This window comes from Gopherus flavomarginatus, chromosome 7 (genome assembly GCF_025201925.1).
Source record: "Gopherus flavomarginatus isolate rGopFla2 chromosome 7, rGopFla2.mat.asm, whole genome shotgun sequence".
NCBI classification, from domain to species: domain Eukaryota; kingdom Metazoa; phylum Chordata; order Testudines; family Testudinidae; genus Gopherus; species Gopherus flavomarginatus.
The window spans coordinates 62,168,919-62,188,455 of NC_066623.1; the positions used below are offsets into that span (position 1 = coordinate 62,168,919).

The following is a 19,537-nucleotide window of genomic DNA, read 5'->3' on the forward strand; positions in this document are numbered from 1 at the left end:
AAACTGGAAACTTATTACCAGAGTTGCAGAATTTTGTGCCAAATCCTCTGCTGGTGGAAACTGGCTGTGATCTATTAAATTCAACCGAGCAATGCTGATTTATGTCATCTGTGAATCTGACCCCTTCTTTTTGAAGGCTTAAAGGGATGCTACCACCAGGATTCTCATACATTTTTAAATTTTCTTTATCCATATGTTTACTAATAACAATTCCTAATAACAAACTCAAGAATTGAAGAAGTTTAGGATGCTGTCCTGCAATTTTTTACTTACATGAGTAGTCTTTAGTCTGGCCTGTAATCCCAGTGTTGTCATTGGGAGAATAAGGAGTTACAAAATTGGTCACAGAGTAAGGAAGAGCAGGAGGTTCTTTCTACACTTCTTTTCCCTGTAGCGCCAATAAAATTAATAATGAATTTCTGGATGGCTCTTCAAAATATTAAAAAGAGTTGGGTAAGGGCAAGACTTTAGAATTGGAGATATTTATATATACGAGTCAGAGCAATTAAGGAAACTGAAATTAAATTATTTTCTCTGGATCTGAAGATGTTTCTGTTTAATTAATTCTCTTGCAAAACTCATTTACGGATAAGGAGACATTTATCAACTTTGGAATCTCTCAATCTCATTATGGCCCTAAAAATATACTAATTTCTAGAGTGTGCAATATTTTTGTTAGTAATATATACCAAAGTATAGATAGGGAATAAATTATTAGGAGTGCCATGACCAGAACAGGGCTTGATTCTCCTCTCTAAATCAGTTTCTGGAATACTGCACTGTATAAAACTGGTCAAAGCGCAAGAAGACATGCTCACACAATGGAGTAGTGTATGGAGAAGAGTAAATTCTTAATTGATTTGTGCCAGAATACTGGAAAACCCAGGCTAAAATTATGTATCCGTGGTATTTAACTTCATCCAGATTACACGGAACATAGGGAATCACCTCCCATAGACATCAGTGCAACTGTGAGTATACTGGTATTTCTTACGTACTTGGGGTGGGATTGGGCCATTACACATCATTTTTTGGTTACAAACTCATAAAACATGCTCAGTCTCCTCAGGATTTAGCCTTTTCTAAGGAGGAGACCCAGCTAAGGAAAGGCCCCAGAAATTTGCCTGTGCTCTACATCTAGGCTATACGCCACTTTGCTTACTGCCATCATTTGACGATAACACAAAACCAGTACCTCAAAATGTTGATTGCATTGAACATTGTGACGTCCACTTGGGGTCAGCTCCAAGAACCCCAGGGAGCAGCAGCCAAGTTCTCTGACATCTACAATAATGGATGGCCGCTGAGTTAACTCTGCTCCTGTCTCTCTATTTCCTTCATATCAGCCCCACCCGCCTCCGCAGGCCTTCATGCTCCTAGATGATTAATGAGAACTCTTTCCCCTCCCCCATCCCATACACAGCTGCTTATTAATCCTCTGAGATCCCAGCCCTTCAAGGAGCATTCAAAGAGCCACCGATTCCCACATGAATAAAAACCCTCATAACCCCCAGCCACATCCCCACCCACCCCAATTGTCCTCTGTCTGCCATGCAAAGACTCTAGTGGCTTTTGCAGCTGGGTGACCCCACGCTGCTCCCCACAATGAAGCAGGAGAGCAGGACCCAGCAACATAAGGAGGTGGGGTAAGGCTCAGAGGCAGAGGAAGGAGGAAAGGTTCCAAGACAGAGAGCGTCAGAACAGCAGAAGCTTAGGAGAGGATTCCCTAAAAGTTTTCCCTCCCCCAATTATTCCCAGGATCCTGAAAAGACCGAGGCTTCCCCTGATTTACCTCCAGTGTCTCCTACTGTAATGAGGTTTGCAACTCTGCCTCTGAGTAAGGAGCAAGCTTAGGTGGCTGCCTAATGCTCAAATCAGCCTGATTTGCATCAGAGGTGGAGCAGCACCCCTTCAGAACAGAGAGCAGCCTGCACTTCAAGGTAGCTCAGGAGGACAGCAAAGTTGACGTGGGCCCCACAGCATCCCAGGCAAATGTGGGATGAGTGGAGCCCTGTTGTAATAATTCAGTCAAATGTGGAGTGAGCAAAGCCCTACTATAATGACAGGGCCTCCAAATTTACCCTGATCGTGAGTTTAACTGTCAAAAGGACGCAAAAGTTCTTAAGACATCACAACAACCTATAATAACAAATGCTGATGGGAAAATGTATGAAAACCAGAGAGAGAGAGAGAAACTAAATTAGTCCAGACAAAAAGGGCCTTCTCATATGGTTTACGGACTGTGTTAAAATCATGCTCGGTAGAAACTTAAGATGTGGAACCAGAAATTAATGAACCAAAATTGGCATGTCAGAAACTAGGCCTAATTGGTGGACAAAATAATGAGAAGATGGACTATTCCACCCAACGCTCCCTTTTTGGGTTGTCATAAACAGATAGCTAAGGGTTAATGTCTCTTTCACCTGGAAAGGAGTAACCTGAAACACCTGACCAGAGGACCAATCAGGAAACAAGACTTTTTCAAATCTGGGTGGAGGGAAGTTTTGGGTGTGAGTTCTTTGTCTTTGTCTTGTGTTTGACCCTCTCGGCTATGAGAGTGATTTTTCTATCTCCAGCTTTCTAATCTTCTGTTTCCAAGTTGTAAGTACAAAGATAGGAAGACCATAGGTTTATATTGTTTTCTTTTGTATTTACATGTGTATAGTTGCTGGAATGTGTTAAATTGTATTCTTTTTGGATAAGGCTGTTTATTCATTTTTTTCTTTTAAGCAATTGACCCTGTATTTGTCACCTTAATACAGAGAAACCATTTTTATGTATTTTTCTTTCTTTTTATATAAATCTTTCTTTTTAAGACCTGTTGGAGTTTTTCTTTAGTGGGGACTCCAGGGAATTGAGTCTGTAGCTCACCAGGGAATTGGTGGGAGGAAGAAGTCAGGGGGAAAGTCTCTGTGTGTTAGATTTACTAAGCCTGACTTTGCATTCCCTCTGGGTGAAGGGGGGGGGGGATTAGACCTCTCGGTACTTCTGTTTCCAGGACTGGAAATAGGGAGGGTGGAGTCCCTCTGTTTAGATTCACGGAGCTTGCTTCTGTGTATCTCTCCAGGAACCCAGGGAGGGAACACCTGGAAGGGAGAAGGGGGGGAAAGGGTTTATTCCCCTTTGTTGTAAGACTCAAGGAATTTGGGTCTTGGGGTCCCCAGGGAAGGTTGTTGGGGGACCAGAGTGCCCCAAAACACTCTAATTTTTTGGGTGGTGGCAGCTTTACCAGGTCCAAGCTGGTAACTAAGCTTGGAGATTTTCATGCTAACACCCATATTTTGGACGCTAAGGTCCAAATCTGGGAAATATGTTATGACATGGGTCTTTAAAGAAAGAGACTTTGGAGGAGGGAGAATACGAAAGAAGAGATGGCAGCTACTGGAGTGGGCGTCACCATCACGGCTGCCACCCCCACAGTTTCTCAGGTCCCTGGGTCTCCATCACTTTGATCCTGAGAGATGTCCTGACCAGACCAAATTAAAGAGAGAGGGAGCCAGATAACATCTTTTACCAGCTCCAGCTGAACCCTAGATACCACCTGTGATGAAATGGGACTGGACTTAAACTGCTGCAGCAACAGCAGCAGCAGCACAATCTCCATCTCAGCTCAACTAACAACTTCTCTTTTCCCCAAAAGGACAGTTATCACCATCTTTGATACCATCTAAGATAGTGGTGGGCAACCTGCGGCCGGTCAGGTTAATCCATTGGAGGGCTGTCAGTTTGTTTACATTTGTATGGCTGCCCACAGCTCCCAGTGGCCCTGGCTCACCATTCCCGGCCAATAGAAGCTGCAGGAAGCGTCGTGGGCTGCGAGGACATGCTGGTTGCCACTTCCCACAGCTCCCCTTGGCCGGGAGCAGCGAACTGCAGGCACTGGGAGCTGTGGGCAGCCATGCAAATGTAAACAAACTGTCTTGCAGCCTGCCAGTGGATTACGCTGAAGGGCCGTATGCAGCCTGTGGGCCGCAGGTTACCCGCCACTGATGTAGGAGATGGTCAAACAAGGGGAGTTTCCTTTTAAAACTCTCTCCTGCTCAAGGGAAAGGGAACAAGAGTTGTTGTTAAAATGAAAGCCTCACTGAACACTTTACCTGTCCAATGCTTTAATTGTTTTTCCTTCTTTTTTGTATTTTTAATAGACAGGATTTTTAATGGTGTGTTTGCTGACATCACTGTAGACCAAAACACCAAATCTTGTTTAACACTGTTTAATGCTGGACAGTAACTGGGTTATGTTAACATCTCTGGGCCCCTATATTCCACCAAAATTAATACAACACCCCAGAGAAAGCTCACTCATGAGGCAGCCCCCCAACGCTGTTCACTAACCCCATTGAAAATGTGACTTGCCTGAGGGGTGATGCCACACCAGAAATTAGAATAGAGAGAGCGAGACTCCAGCATTGGGGCCACCACGGTCTTGTTCTCTGCTATCATCAGGTTCAGGGTCTCTGGATTGGTGAGCAAGTTATCTGCATCTACAAACTAGAGAAGGAAAGGGAGAAAGGACTTTTTCAACACCAGATAAAGTACCGGTAATAAACTTTTACAATGTCCCTTCCTAGGAGAGGTGGTGGTTGAATGGCTCACAAGATTAGCAATGGGCTAGAGACACTTTTGCCTCACACTGGTCTGAATCCACCCTGGGTTGACAGTCACTGTAAATGGTTACCGTCTGATCGCTACTGAGAGCCGGGGTGAAAGGAGTTGATGGGCTCGGTCTATTTTCCAGTGGACAAGCATCCACTATAAAAATACCACATCCAGCAGTGGCACTAATTAGCAGCTTCTGTGGAAAGGCCACTGAATGGGAAGAAAGACTGAACTTGCTTCTTCCCCTAAAGGAGACCATGGGGGAGGCTTGCACTGCCAGCACCCACTCTGGATGTTATATGGACTGACAGCAGCAGTGGCTCCTCAGAGCAGACACTCCCCACCCGTTTGGAGTCCGATACAGAAAGACTATTGATCACTGCTGTAAAGTGGCTCGGATCCCACCCTTCCATGCTGTTCTGCCAAACTTCTTTCTGATGTCACCAAACTTCACTGATAGCCGGCAGGATTCTAAAAAGGGCACCAGCAGGACTACATTCACTGGTAAACATAGTCCAGTCTCTGTGGGTGGATCCCTGGACCCATGTCAAGCCCCACTGTACTCAGCGGGGCTCTGCACATAGATCTAATGGCAATACTGGGGCCTCACACACACAGTCTGTTGCTGATCAGATCAGCTGATTCCACAGGTGTTTTTCAAGCCGAATTCAGAGCAAACAAAGAGCTCTTCTTTTAGAAGGGAGGAACTTTTGGCAGCCATTTGTGGGACTGATCAGAGCTCAGAGACGGTTTGTTTCTGCCCACTTCCCCCACTCCGAGTATGGCTGCAGAATGACTGTCTGAAAATATTCTGCCCAACTGCAGTTAATAAACCAAACCTCTCTTTTACCATGATGTAGTCTGACCACTTTTCTCTTGCAGTTCGCAGAGCTGCCTGTCTGAGTTTCATCACATGGGTAAACCTGGAGCTCGGCCAGTGTTTTGGCCCAATTTCATCAGGGTAAGACCTATGGAAGAAAAACAAACAGTTACTGCCTCCTGGCTCTGTCCATGCTGCAGCACCTCTGGCCATGACATTTCCCTTCTGACTTCAGCATAAAAGGAAAACAGATAGTCACCTCAACTGACCCAGGCGGTAGGAGAGCAGAAATGAAAAGGCAGGTTCTGAGGAAAAGTTTATTCCTGGAGTTTGTACACAAGGCTCTGCAGAACACACCGTACTACAGCATTTCCTGCCTCACATGTGGCTACAGTGAAAAAGGAGTGATGTCAAAAACAGCTTCAGTAGGCCAGATTCTCTGCTGGTGTAAACCAGTGTCATTCCACTGAAGTCAGTGCGATCATGTTGATTTATACCAGCTGAGGATCTGACCTCATATATCTACTCCCTGCTAGATATTAAGAGTCACATCTGTTCACATTACTCCCCTACACCCAGAACAGCCAACACAGCTCATGGAGAGTGATCTGGATTCTTTCATGGCTTGTACATCATTAGCCATTGTTACCTAAGGCCTCATCCCGACAAACTAACACTTAATGCTAAACTCAATGGGACTAATCTTGTGAGTCAAGTTACACATGTGCTTAATGGTTTTGCGGCTTGGAGTTTGTGTTCTGATAGCAGAATCTTCATTACTGATGAAGATGTGGGAGAAAGAAAGAAAGAAACCAAGGGCCTGATCCTCAGCTGATATAAACAGATCAGACTTCACTGATCTCAACAGAGTTGTGCCAATTTACAATAGTTGAGGAGCTGGCTCTGAAAAATTCATATTCACTAAAAAGCAAACTTTTTTTACAAAACCTAAAGGAGAAAGTTTCTAAGATTAAAATTTAAAAAGTCCAGTGGAAAGAAGATTGTTATTGAAAATTAAGCAAACATTGCCCTGCAAGATTTGCAAGTCAAACACCAGAGCACTATGTTGTGGAGTAAGACCCTGAATGAGAAAGTGATTGCATACAAATGTGAATTCGGTGTCCTTGTCCAACCTGGGAGAAATGCAAATAAGTGAAAAAAAAAAACCACAGCACAAAGGATGGAAATTAAATTAGATTTTAAAAATCCTCTCATTTTCAATATCTGAAATCTTGTTAATAGGTGAAGATTTTTGTTCTTTAATATGGATGTTAAAAAGGCAGGACAAAAAGGAAAGGCAAGTAGTAATGGGTTTAGTCTGCAGCAAGGGAGATTTAGGTTAGATGTTAGGAAAAACTTTCTAACGCTAAGGATAGTTAAGCTCTGGAATAGGTTTCCAAGAGAGGTTGTAGAATCTTCATCACTGGAGACTCTTAAGAACAGGTTGGATAAACACCTGTCAAGGATGGTCTAGGTTTAGGGTCCTGCCTCAGTGCAGGGGCTTGGACCAGATGACCTCCCAAGGTCCCTTCCTGCACTACATTTCTATGATCTTCTTTAAACACAACAGTGTCCCTTTAAGTATCGACTTAAGTACTATGGCGGAGAATGGTTTGGAAGAGTCACCTGACGGAAGGGATCAGAAGGAGACCCCCATCAACTGGAAGGCATGGAATGCATTGTCGTAGAGATGGGGGTTCCAAGACCACCACTCCCAAGCGGAGGAGACAGGTGGTGGTGGTCGGGGACTCCCTCTTAAGAGGGAAAGAGTCATCCATCTGCCGTCCAGACCAGGAAATTCCAGAAATGTGCTGCTTGCCTGGAGCTAGAATTCAGGATCTGACAGAATGTCTGCTGAGACTGATCAAGCCCTTGGACCACTACCCCTTCCTACTTCTCCATGTAGGCACCAATGATACTGCCAAGAATGACCTTGAGTGGGTCACAGCAGTCTATATGGCTCTGAGAAGAAGAATAAAGGATTTTGAGACACAAGTCGTGTTCTCATCCATCCTCCCTGTTGAAGGAAAAGGCCCAGGTAGGGACCATCAAATTGTGGAGGTAAATGTGTGGTAACGCAGGTGATATCGGAGAGAGGACTTTGGATTCTTCGACCATGCGATGTTGTTCCAGGAAGAAGGATTGCTAGGAAAAGATGGAATCCACCTAACCAAGAGAGGGAAGAGCATCTTCGCAGGCAGGTTGGTTAACCTAGTGAGGAGGGCTTTAAACTAGGTTCACTGGAGGATGGTGACCTAAGCCCAGAGGTAAGTAGGGAAGTGGGATACTGGGAGGAAACAAGGAGAAGGTGCAACAGGGGAGGCATCCTGATTCATACTGAGAAAGTAGGGCAATCAGCTGGTTTTCTTAGGTGCCTGTACATGAACGCAAGAAGCCTGGGAAAGAAGCAGGAAGAATTGGAAGTCCTGGCACAGTTAAGGAACTATGATGTGATTGGAATAAGAGTTGGTGTGGTAACTCACATGACTGGAGCACTGTCATGGACAGGTATAAACTGTTCAGGAGGACTGGCGTGGGAGAAAAGATGGAGGAGTATTGCTGTATGTAAGGGAGCACTATGATTGATCAGAGCTCCAGTATGAAACTGGAGAAAAGCCTGTTGAGAATCTTTGGGTTAAGTTTAGAGGTGAGAGCAACAAGGGTTATGTCATGGTAGGCATCTGCTATACACCACCAGACCAGGAGGATGAGGTAGACGAGGCTTTTTTCGGACAACAGACGTTTCAAAATGACATGAGGGACTTCAATCACCCTGACATCTGCTGGGAGAGCAATACAGCAGTGCACAGACAATCCAGGAAGTTTTTGGAGAGTGTTGGGGACAACTTCCTGGAGCAAGTGCTGGAGGAACCAAGTAGGGGCTGTGCTCCTCTTGACCTGCTGCTCACAAACAGAGAAGAACTGGTAGGGGAAGTAGAAATGGGTGGTAACCTGGGCAGCAGGGACCAAGAGATGGTCAAGTTCAGGATCCTGACGAAAGGAAGAAAGGAGAGCAGCAGAACAGGGACCCTGGACTTCAGAAAAACAGATTTTGACTCCCTCAGGGAACTGATGGGCAGGATCCCCTGGGAGGCTAATATGAGGAGGAAAGGAGTCCAGGAGAGCTGGCTGTATTTTAAAGAAGCCTTACTGAGGGTGCAGGAACAAACTGTCCTGATGTACAGAAAGAATAGCAAATATGGCAGGCGACCAGCTTGGCTTAACAGAGAAATCTTCAGTGAGCTTAAACACAAAAAGGAAGCTTACAAGAAGTAGAAACTTGGACAGATGAATAAGAAGGAGTATAAAAATACTGATCGAGCATGCAGGAGTATAATCAGGAAGGCCAAGGCACAATTGGAGTTGCAACTAGCAAGGGATGTGAAGGGTAACAAGAAGGGTTTCTACAGGTATGTTAGCAACAAGAAGGTCAGGGAAAGTGTGAGACCCTTACTGAACGGGGGAGGCAAACTAGTGACAGATGATGTGGAAAAAGCTGAAGTACTCAATGCTTTTTTTGCCTCGGTCTTCACAGACAAGGTCAGCTCCCAGACTGCTGCACTGGGCAGCACAATATGGGCAGAAGGTGAGCAGCCCTCAGTGGTGAAAGAACAGGTGAAGGACTATTAGAAAAGCTGGACATGCACAAGTGCATGCATGGGTCCAGAACTAATGCATCCGAGGGCGCTGTGGGAGTTGGCTGATGTGATTGAAGAGCCACTGACCATTTTCCTTGAAAACTCGTGGCGATCGGGGGAGGTCCCGGACAATTGGAAAAAGGCAAATATAATGCCCATCTTTAAAAAAGGGAAGAAGGAGAATCCAGGGAACTACAGACTGGTCAGCCTCACTTCAGTCCCTGGAAAAATCATGGAGCAGGTCACCAAAGAATCCTTTTTGAAGCACTTGGAGAAGAGGAAGGTGATCAGGGACAGTCAATATGAATTCACCAAGGGCAAGTCAGTCCTGACCAATCTGATTGCCTTGTATGATGAGATAACTGGCTCTGTGCATATGGGCAAAGCGATGGATGTGATACCTCTTGACTTTGGCAAAGCTTTTGATATGGTCTGCCACAGTATTCTTGCCAGCAACTTAAAAACTATGGATTGGATGAATGAACTATAAGGTGGATAGAAAGCTGGCTAGATCGTCGGGCTCAACGGGTAGTGATCAATGGCTTGATGTCTAGCTGGCAGCCTGCATCAAGTGGAGTGCCCCAGGGGTCGGTCCTGGGGCCGATTTTGTTCAACATCTTCATTAATGATCTGGATGCTGGGATGGATTGCACCTTCAGCAAGTTTGCAGATGACACTAAGATGGGGGGAGCGGTAGATATGCTGGTGGGTAGGGATAGGGTCCAGAGTAACCTAGACAAATTTGAGGATTGGGCCAAAAGAAATCTGATGAGGTTCAACAAGGACAAGTACAGAGTCCTGCACTTAGGACAGAAGAATCTCATGCACTGCTACAAGCTGGGGACCAACTGGCTAAGCGGCAGTTCTGCAGAAAAGGACCTAGGGATTACAGTGGCCAAGAAGCTAGATATGAGTCAACAGGGTGCCCTGGTTGCCAAGAAGGCTAACGGCATATTGGGCTGCATTAGTAGGAGCACTGCCAGCAGATTGAGGGAAGTGATTATTCCTCTCTATTTGGCACTGGTGAGGCCACATGTGGAGTATTGTGTCCAGTTTTGGGCCTCCCATTACAGAAAGGATGTGGACAAATTGTAGAGAGTCCAGAGGAGAGCAATGAAAATGATTAGGGGGCTGGAGCACATGACTTATGAAAAGATGCTAAGGCAACTGGGCTTATTTAGTCTGCAGAAAAGAAGAATGAGAGGGATTTGATAGCAGCCTTCAACTATCTGAAAGGGGGTTCCAAAGAGGATGGAGCTAGGCTGTTCAAAGTGGTGGCAGATGACAGAACAAGGAGCAATGGTTTCAAGTTGCAGTGGGGAAGGTTTAGGTTGGATATTAGGAAAAACGATTTCACTAAGAGGGTGGTGAAGCACTGGAATAGGTTATCTAGGAAGGTGTTGGATTCTCCATCATTAAAGGTTTTCAAGGCCTGGCTTGACAAAGCCCTGGGTGGGATGATTTAGTTAGGGTTGGTCCTGCTTTGAGCAGGGGATTGGAGTAGATGATCTCCTAGGGTCTCTCCGAACCCTAATCTTTTATGATTCTAAGTAAATAATAGTTTCCCTCAAGATTCCTTCCTGGGGCTTGCACTAATTCCCTGGATGGAAAATTACAGAATATTGAAAGCCAGGGACAGAGTTTTGACCAGGGTTGGGGAGATGAAGCATGTTTCTGCGAGTCTCCTGGAAAATAAGGAATCAATCTTTAATTTGTTTTTCCTTTCGGGGAGATCTTTTGGGTGTGCAAGGAAGGCAGGCTCAGATGGGAAATGACTGAATAGAACTGCTTTCTGCTGATAGGTCCCCATCCAGCAAAGTCCTTAACTTTAAACACATGAGTATTCCCACTGAAGTTAAAGATGTGCTTAAGTGCTTTGCTGAGACAGTGCCTTAAAGAATCTGAGTGTAAATCCTGCAACAATCTTTTGTTTAAACCACCATTGGTTTAAAGATTTCTATAATCTTGATATTGAAACCCCCAAATTGTTTAGGAAATCACTGGCCATGATACTCACTGAGGCTCCTCCATAGGTCTCCACTCCACATAATGATACAGTTTTTGCACATTCTTCAGCCACTCTCTGAGGATCTCTGTGGTGTTATCAATGTTATGGTCAGTGGCTGCCCTGGAGAAATAAGGGCACAAAGAATCCCATTAATGTAGCATCTGACTAGCAGGCACAGGCTGGACAGAGTAGGACCAGATTCTTTCTTGACAAAGAAATGCCCTCAAATGGGTGGACATACATTGTGTATAAATAGTAAAGTGCACCTGTATGCTGGCTGGCACCCCTGTAACTTTCCTCCTGTCCTAGCCTAGGACAGATTAGGCCTGCCAGGAGCTCATATAATCTGCACTGGAAGTGTGTGTATAGTTCCAAATCCTGCTAAGAGACATACAAACAAATCCATTCAACCCCCCCTTAGGATTCCCCTCATGGGATTCCCTCTGCAGCACCTGTCCAGGTATGTCTACACTGCAATTAAAAACCGTCAGCTGGCCCGGGCTAAAAGCTCAGACCTCAGGAGCTGTTTAATTGCAGTGTAGACATTAGGGCTCAGGCTGGAGCCCTGGATCTAAGACCCTGTACGGTGGGAGGGTCCCAGAGCTCAGGAGTCCATAGGAGAAGGCCAGTGGCTTCTTCAACTGTTTCTGACACCTGCTTTTCTGAGGTTGCATGTATGCACAACTCGTGTTGAAAGAATCGGGTATAAAATAGCCCCACTGGAATCAAATCTCAGCAGGGTAGATTCAGCCCTTCATGCTCCCTAACCTGAGCACCACTTCCCTATTGCTCTATTTCCAATGCAATTTACTATGATTGGGTCCTTTGCAGGAAACCTTACAGACTGGAGTCTGTAATAGCCCAGTGCCAATCCTAAGAGTCTTATTGGTGCTCCTGGTTTTCCTCAATGAATATAAAAAGCCATGACCTGTAACAAAAGACAGTAGTGGTTTTAGCCAGCTGCACCAATAGCTTCAAGGGTTGTCTAACATTTACAATCCACATTCCTAAAACATCAGAGCACTCTTTTTAGTGGCCCTGCATTAGCAATCATTTGTGTTGCAGTAGCACTTGGGAGCCCGAGTCATGGGACAGGCCCCCATTGTGGTAGGCATTGTATAGACATAGAACAAAAAGACATGCCTTCCCCTAAGAGCTTCCAAGTGTGCCTCCCTTCACATTCTACAAGGTCGTAGTTAGTCCTGATGAGAGGGGTAGGTTTTCAAGGGAGAGTTAGGCACACAATATGGTCAAGACAGGTTGTGTAGGAACCTAACTCCCCTTTGTGCCTTTGACAACATCCCGCAATTTTTCTATCCTGCTGAGTACATGGAAGGGAGAAGAGAGTTTGACTGTTGTTTGGAGCGGGGACTTGAAGCTCTGGTGTTGAGCCAGCCCCTTTATTACCGTGGGGCTGCTCTCTCACTTTACGCCAACCAGGGCCGTCCTTAGCCATAGGCAGAACAGGCAGCTACCTAGGGCACCACTAGGTCTGGGGGCACCACTCCGCCAGGAGCCCGGACAGACAGGAAGCAGTGGAGCATGTAAGAGCAGGGCTGCTGGGTCCTAGAGAGAGCCGAAAGCAGCACAGTCTGAGGGAGGGGATTGGCTGCTGGGGTCTCTGGGAAGGAACTCACCTGTAGGGTGACCAGATGTCCCGATTTTATAGGGACAGCTCCGATTATTGGGTCTTTTTCTTGTGTAGGCTACTATTCCCCCCACCTCTGTCCTGATTTTTCACATTTGCTGTCTGGTCACCCTAGGTGGGGGTAACTGGTACCTATATAAGACAAAGCCACGGTCTGTTGGGCTGGCGGTGTTGCCCATTGGTGTGTGATCAGACCTGAGGGTTTGCTGCTGCGGTTGCCACTCTGCACCCCAAGAGGTGGATTTTGGGGTCCTGCAGTTTTCCACCTATCTCCTCCTCTACTGAAGCTGTTGGACGAGCAGGCTGGGGGGTGAGCCAAGCATCAAAGCAGTACTGCATTCCCATTTAGATTGTCATTTAACAAATTTGTTTGCCAAAAATACTTGCTAACAATTCTGAATTCAATTTCAATATTTAAAAAAATAATCAGTATCTTAGCCAAAAAAACAGAAAATTAAGTTGTTGACAATTATTTGTGACAAGTTTGGTATGGGGAAGGCAGTGGGCCAGTTTTCATCAGAGAAACAAAAAATACTGACTGACTTTCCTATAGCCCTGTTACTGCTAAATAGAGCCCTCCAACAACTGTAATATGCTCATCTCCTTACTAGTGTATAGAGCAGGGGTCAGCAACCTATGGCACATGTGCCAAAGGTGGCAAGCGAGCTGATTTTTGATGGCACACAGTGGTGGGCTGAGCGGCTCAGCCCGCCGCTGCCCTGGGGTTCCGGTTGCTGCCCCGGGGTTCCGGTTGCTGCCCCATTGCCACCCAGGGTCCCGGCCACCAGCCCCACTCAGTGCCTGCTGCTGGCCTGGGGACCCTCAAGGAACCCCAGGCTGGCAGCGGGCTGAGCAAGCTGGCGGCTGAGACCCCGGCTGAGCCACTCAACCCGCTGTCAGCCTGGGGTTCCATTCACTCAGCTGGTAGCAGGCTGAGCAGGACTAAATTCAACGAAATAGGAAAACAAGAGCAACTAATGACAAAGTGCAAGAACCTAGAGCAGTGGTCCCCAACCTTTTTTGTCTGGCAAGTGCCAGACGAAGGACTGTGGCAGTGGACGAGGATCCGCCAAAATGAATTTCGGTGGCATTTCAGCAGATGCTTGTCTGCCAGCCAGTACGCAGGTTCATTGAGAGCCTCCTGAAGCACAGCGATCATTTTGATTTAAATGAACTTGAACTGTATGAAGAATTGAGGACTCTGTCATCAATGCTGCCACATGCAAAATCAGTGATGGACATTGTACAGTTTATTCATACCAGCAAACTTGTTGACATATATCCTAATGTATACATTGCCACTCGTATTCTACTGACAATTCCTGTAAAAGTGGCATCAGGAGAATGGAGTTTCTGAAAACTAAAGCTCATTAAAAACTATCTCTGCTCTACAAGGGGTCAGGAACACTTGACTGGTCTTGCTATTCTTGCAATCAAACAAGACATCACTTTGTCTTTGTCATACAATGATATTATTACTGATTTTGCAGCCAAAAAAGCCAGAAAGATTGCTTTTAATTAAAAACAAATCCTTGTTTCAATACCTCTTCACAGAAATTTCCAATAAAATGTTGACAATTTAAAAAAATTATATTATTTGCATCATTCTGTCATATCAGAATTTTTTCTATAGTGCTACTTCTTCAGTGCTAGTCCATCAGCAATACAATGTGCTTAACTAAGTTAAACTGGTTTTAATAACATGCATGTGGCAAGTTTTCTACTAGTGTAAGCTTATGTTTGTGTTGCTAAGAGCAAGACAGGCACAGGGGCACCAGTTTAATAATCCCGCCTAGGGCACCATAAATCCTAAGGACGGTTCTGACGCCAACGCCAAGCGTGGACTCTTTCTCCACTCATCCCTAAGAACTACACAACCCCAAAATGTCAGCAGCATCGACGTTCATGGGGAGCGAAAAGCGAAGGAAGTAGAAAGATACTGAGATAGTCATTAACAAAGGAAAAGCAATTTCCTTTAAAAAAAATTAATACGAGGGAACGTTCCCTTTCCCAGCTGTTGATCTACAGACATGAGGTCTGTTCTTGGAGGCTGGAAATAAACGCTGGCTAGCTGAACAGACGTCCTTATGGGTTAAGCAGACAGACACTGGCGCTTCACAGCGCTGCAACTTTCTTGCTCAGGGGTGTGAAAAAATACCCCCCTGAGCGCAGCAAGTTACAGCGCTGTAAAGCGCCAGTGTAAACAGTGCCCCAGAGCTGGGAGCGTGGCTCCCAGCGCTGTAAGCTAATCCTCATGGGGAGGTGAAGTACCTGCAGCGCTGGGAGAGCTCTCTCCCAGCGCTGGCACCGCGACCACACTCGGACTTCAAAGCGGTTCCGCGGGAGCGCTCTCGCAGCAGTGCTTTGGAGTTTTGAGTGTAGCCAAGCCCATAGGCTGTGTTTTACAGAGTTAGCTGCTAATGGAGGAGTTGCTGTAATTCACACTTATATCAATAGCATCTCCTTGCTTGCTCCAGCCCATGTGTGGAGACAGAACTCTGCCCATACTGTCTGTTAGTGTAGGGATGCAACTATAGGGGCCTATGGAGTTCTACAATGAGCTCCATAACTGTCCTCATTTTTGAGAGGCGCCAGCGCACACAGACCACATGTTCAGCATGCAGTGCTCCGCGTTGTACCAAAATGGAGCACTTTTTGAAAATAAACACTTGACTTGTGCTACACTAATTGCTGGGGTCTTTCATAAAACATTGCGATCAACACAAACACCAGTTTATGTGACAAAAATGCATTTGTGATCTTGGTCCAGTTCTACTGGACAAGCGTCCTCTTCACAAAAGCCTCCATAAAAAGCTGCACTAGCTGGCACTCACCAAAGGGAGGCTGAGGGGTGAAATGAAATGGAAGCTGGTGGAATCGCTAGGTCATCAGAGAGGTCACTAGAGGGAAGCCTGCATAGCTGGAGCTTATGCTGTACCTACTCTGTGGGTTAGGGACTAAATCCTGTTCCCAGTGGAGTTTTGCCAGTGACTTCACCGAGACAGGGATTTGGCTCAGATAAAGGATTTCAGTCTCCAGGTGTGTCCATCCAGTGGCATTTATAAGCCTTAAACTCTCAAACACAACAAAGTTAGTCACTTCTTGGATCACACATGCTCGGTGACTAGCAATTTGGCAAACCTTTACTTTTTCCAATTTAGAGCTTCAAAAATTGGCCATTCCCAACAGCTATTTTTGTTATTGTTCTCAGAACTATTTACATTTAACACCATTAAAAGTCAGCATTTACCCATTGTTTTCACACAGTAGTATCTTACCGCAGCAGTATGCATCTGTCCTTGGGATAAGAAGTGACTGTGGTGTCTCCAGTATCTCTGTCTGGAAACAGTGGGGAAATCTTGACTATTTTATGACAACCACTGCATAAAAACCAAATCACCAAACAAAACATCAACACAGGTTTCTACTGTTTTTACATGAGTTTCCCTTATAAACTCTACTTTTCTGTAATCAAACGAACAATCTCTGCCACAGTCACCTTGTAGGGGAGAATGGGACATCCAGTAGGTTGCAGACTGGTAACACGATCCAAAGCCTTTTAACCTCAGCTCTCCAATTCTAATTTAGAGATTACTCTCCCATTGTTTCCCGTGGCATAAGGGAAAGGAGTCTAATAGTCTCAGTCCAATTCCAAGAGCACAGAGGTGTCCACATCACAAAAAACACCACCATCATTTGCTTCCTAACTGGCTGTCTGAGGTGGTGCACTGAATGGCCACGGAGAACGGGTTATACTCTCCCCTACAGAAACAGTTCCTGCCAGAAGGAGGTTGAGGCATATTGACAGGGCAATTTGTGAAAAGCATATGCTGTACTTGGTCTCTCTGAACAAACATGGATTAATTTACTAGAATGCTTTGTGGTGGTGCAGGGATAAATGCAAGTGACAGAGGACTCATTGTGAGGATGCACAGTTTCACACTAGCCAGTCCTAATGCTTCAGTTACACACAATATTCTCCACTGTAGAGGAGCCTTCTTTGTGCTCAAACTATTGACATTTTAAAAACTCATCCTAATGCAGCTCTGCACTAAACAAGCCTCTTTTGAAAACAGACACTGAGAAAACAGCTTGATTTTTTTTTTTTAAAGCAGCATTTGCTTGGGCATACTGGTGTTGCCCTGACCCCAGCTTTCAGTGGAGTTTCATGAGTGACAGACAACTTCTAAGTTCAAAATTTCAGCACAGTTTACACCCAGTATGTAGACAGCACACAACCCTCATTAAAGTTCTACAGTGACCAGCCATAAGGTCATATTAAGAATGGTGACTGGACTGCCCCCTGCTGGTGTAAAGTAGTAAAAACAAAATCCAACTCTACAGATAGCTACAGATCCCGATTTAGGATTCTGCCCGAGTGCTGCACGAAAACAAGTTTTCAGGAATTCCACCAAATTTGCATCCCATGGAGCAGATGGCAAGAGTCCCTAACTCCATTGTTAATATGGCCATGCTGGCACAGAGCTATAGTTCCCAGCATACAATGCCTCATCCTGATCCAATTGGTCAGACTAACTGAGCTGCTTAGCTAGAGATGGAGCACTGCATGCTGGGACCTTTAGTGTGCATGGCTTGCATCGCTGTATGAAAGAGTAGAGTGGCCTAGGGCCATGCTGATGAACTCACTGGACCATCTTAGCCATTCCTATCCTTTGATTTACCTAAAGTGTAGTAGAATAATCTATACAATATTGCCAATCCCAGACGATCAAAAATCATGATTTGAGCCCCCCAAAACCATGAGATTGGCTGATAAGCCATGAGATGTTTAAAAAAATTAAGAAACTTGTTCTTCTGGTTTCTCAGCCTCTAGGGTGCACTCTGGTCATGTTTTCAAGATATTCTCTGCAACCACGAGGGCTAGAAATTTTCATTTAAAAAAGACAGTAAGCTGAGTGACCATAAGAACTGGTCATTCATACCCTACAAACTGCTGTAATAATCTTATTACAAAATATGCTTTATGAGATATCATTTGAAAACTAATAACTCACTGATCATTAATATTCTTGGGTGATGTATGGATGCAGTGTGTATTAAGAGTTGTGGATATATGCTGGACTTATTAATAAAGTGTGTTTAAACCAGGCTGTCAAGGTTCCTTCTCCACTCTGAACTTTAGGATACAAATGTGGGGACCTGCATGGACACTTCTAAGCTTAATTACTAGCTTAGATCTGGTAACTGCCACCACCCAGAAATTTCAGTGTCTGGATCACTTCTTGTCCCCCCCAAAACCTTCCCATCCCTGGGCAGCCTTGAGAGGCTTCATCAGTTCCCTGGTGAACACAGATCCAAACCCCATGGATCTTAAAACAAGGAGAAATTAACCACCTCCCCTCTTTTCCCCCCACCAATCCCTGGTGAGTTCAGATCCAATCCCCTTGGATCTTAAAACAAGGAAAAATCAATCAGGTTCTTAAAAAGAAAGCTTTTAATTAAAGAAAGAAAAGTAAAAAAAATCATCTCTGTAAAATCAGGATGGAAAATACTTTACAGGGTAATCAGATTCATATAGCACAGAGAAACCCCCTCTAGCCTTAGGTTCAAAGTTACAGCAAACAGAGGTAAAATCCTCTCAGCAAAAAAGGAACATTTACAAGTTGAGAAAACAAAAATAAGACTAATCCGCCTTGCCTGGCTATTACTTACAATTTTGAAACATGAGAGACTGATTCAGAAAGATTTGGAGAGCCTGGATTGACGTCTGGTCCCTCTTAGTCCCAAGAGCGAACACCACCCAAAACAAAGAGCACAAACAAAGACTTCCCTCCACCAAGATTTGAAAGCATCTTGTCCCCTTATTGGTCCTCTGGTCAGGTGTCAGCCAGGTTTACTGAGCTTCTTAACCCTTTACAGGTAAAAGAGGCATTAACCGTTAACTATCTGTTTATGACACAGGCATATGAAGGAAAGTTGGTAAACAGATCTTCCCAAGACAACGGAACGTGTATTTGATTCTCTGACCATCTCACTCTTCAGGCAGGCACAATGAAAGTCTATTTTTACGTATTAGGTAAACAGTGCAGTTAGGTTAATAAGCTGCTTTTGTCTCTTTACAAGAACAAATGAATCTTATTATTTCTCTGAGCTGCCCAGGAGAGGGCTAGACATTTGCAGAGCACACGGTTTTGGGGGAATTCAGGACTGAGAGTGTGTTGGGTCCCCTTCCTTGTTGTAACCAAGCCTGGTGGAAGCCAAAGTAGGGCCAGGGAGCTGTGGACAGGCAGCTAGGATGAGAACTGCTGAACCAGGGCTGTCTAGCACACAGACACTTCAGGGTATGACCTGTATGCTGGTAGGCTAGTTAGGAGAGTCCAAGCTGGCTGCTACAGCAGCAAAGCATTGTAAGCAGGACTGTCAAGCAATTAAAAAAATTAATCATGCTGTTAATAATAGACTACCATTTATTTAAATAATTTTTGATGTTTTCTACATTTTCCAATATGACAATTTCAATTACAACACAGAATACAAAGGGTACAGTGCTCACTTTATATTTATTTTTATTACAAATATTTGCACTGTAAAAAACAAAAGAAATAGTATTTTGAATTCACTTAAAACAAGTACTATAGTGCAATATCTTTATAATGAAAGTTGAACTTACAAATGTAGAATTATGCAGAAAAAATAACTGTATTCAAAAATAAAACAATGTAAAACTTTAGAGCCTACAAGTCCACTCAGTCTTATTTCTTGTTCAGCCAAACAAGTTTGTTTACATTTGGAGGAGATAATGCTGCTTGCTTCTTGTTCACAATGTCACCTGAAAGTGAGAACAGGAGTTTGCATGGCACTGT

The 19,537-nt window shown here is 44.8% G+C and overlaps 2 protein-coding genes across 7 annotated transcripts in view; one reads left to right on the forward strand and one right to left on the reverse strand.

The window, feature by feature from the left end:
* RGL1 (ral guanine nucleotide dissociation stimulator like 1) overlaps positions 1-19,537 on the forward strand; it is a 410,246-nt gene that overhangs the window by 208,039 nt on the left and 182,670 nt on the right. The gene's annotated exons all lie outside the window — the stretch shown is intronic.
* Positions 1-19,537, reverse strand: part of COLGALT2 (collagen beta(1-O)galactosyltransferase 2) — a 163,519-nt gene that overhangs the window by 30,160 nt on the left and 113,822 nt on the right. For both annotated transcript variants that reach the window (XM_050961442.1, XM_050961441.1), the window contains exons 2-4: positions 11,075-11,185; positions 5,450-5,567; positions 4,357-4,491 (exon numbers count right to left, since the gene is read on the reverse strand). In XM_050961442.1, the coding sequence (XP_050817399.1) occupies positions 4,357-4,491; positions 5,450-5,567; positions 11,075-11,088 (267 nt within the window). In that variant the 5' untranslated portion in view covers positions 11,089-11,185. The remainder of the gene's footprint in view (positions 1-4,356; positions 4,492-5,449; positions 5,568-11,074; positions 11,186-19,537) is intronic.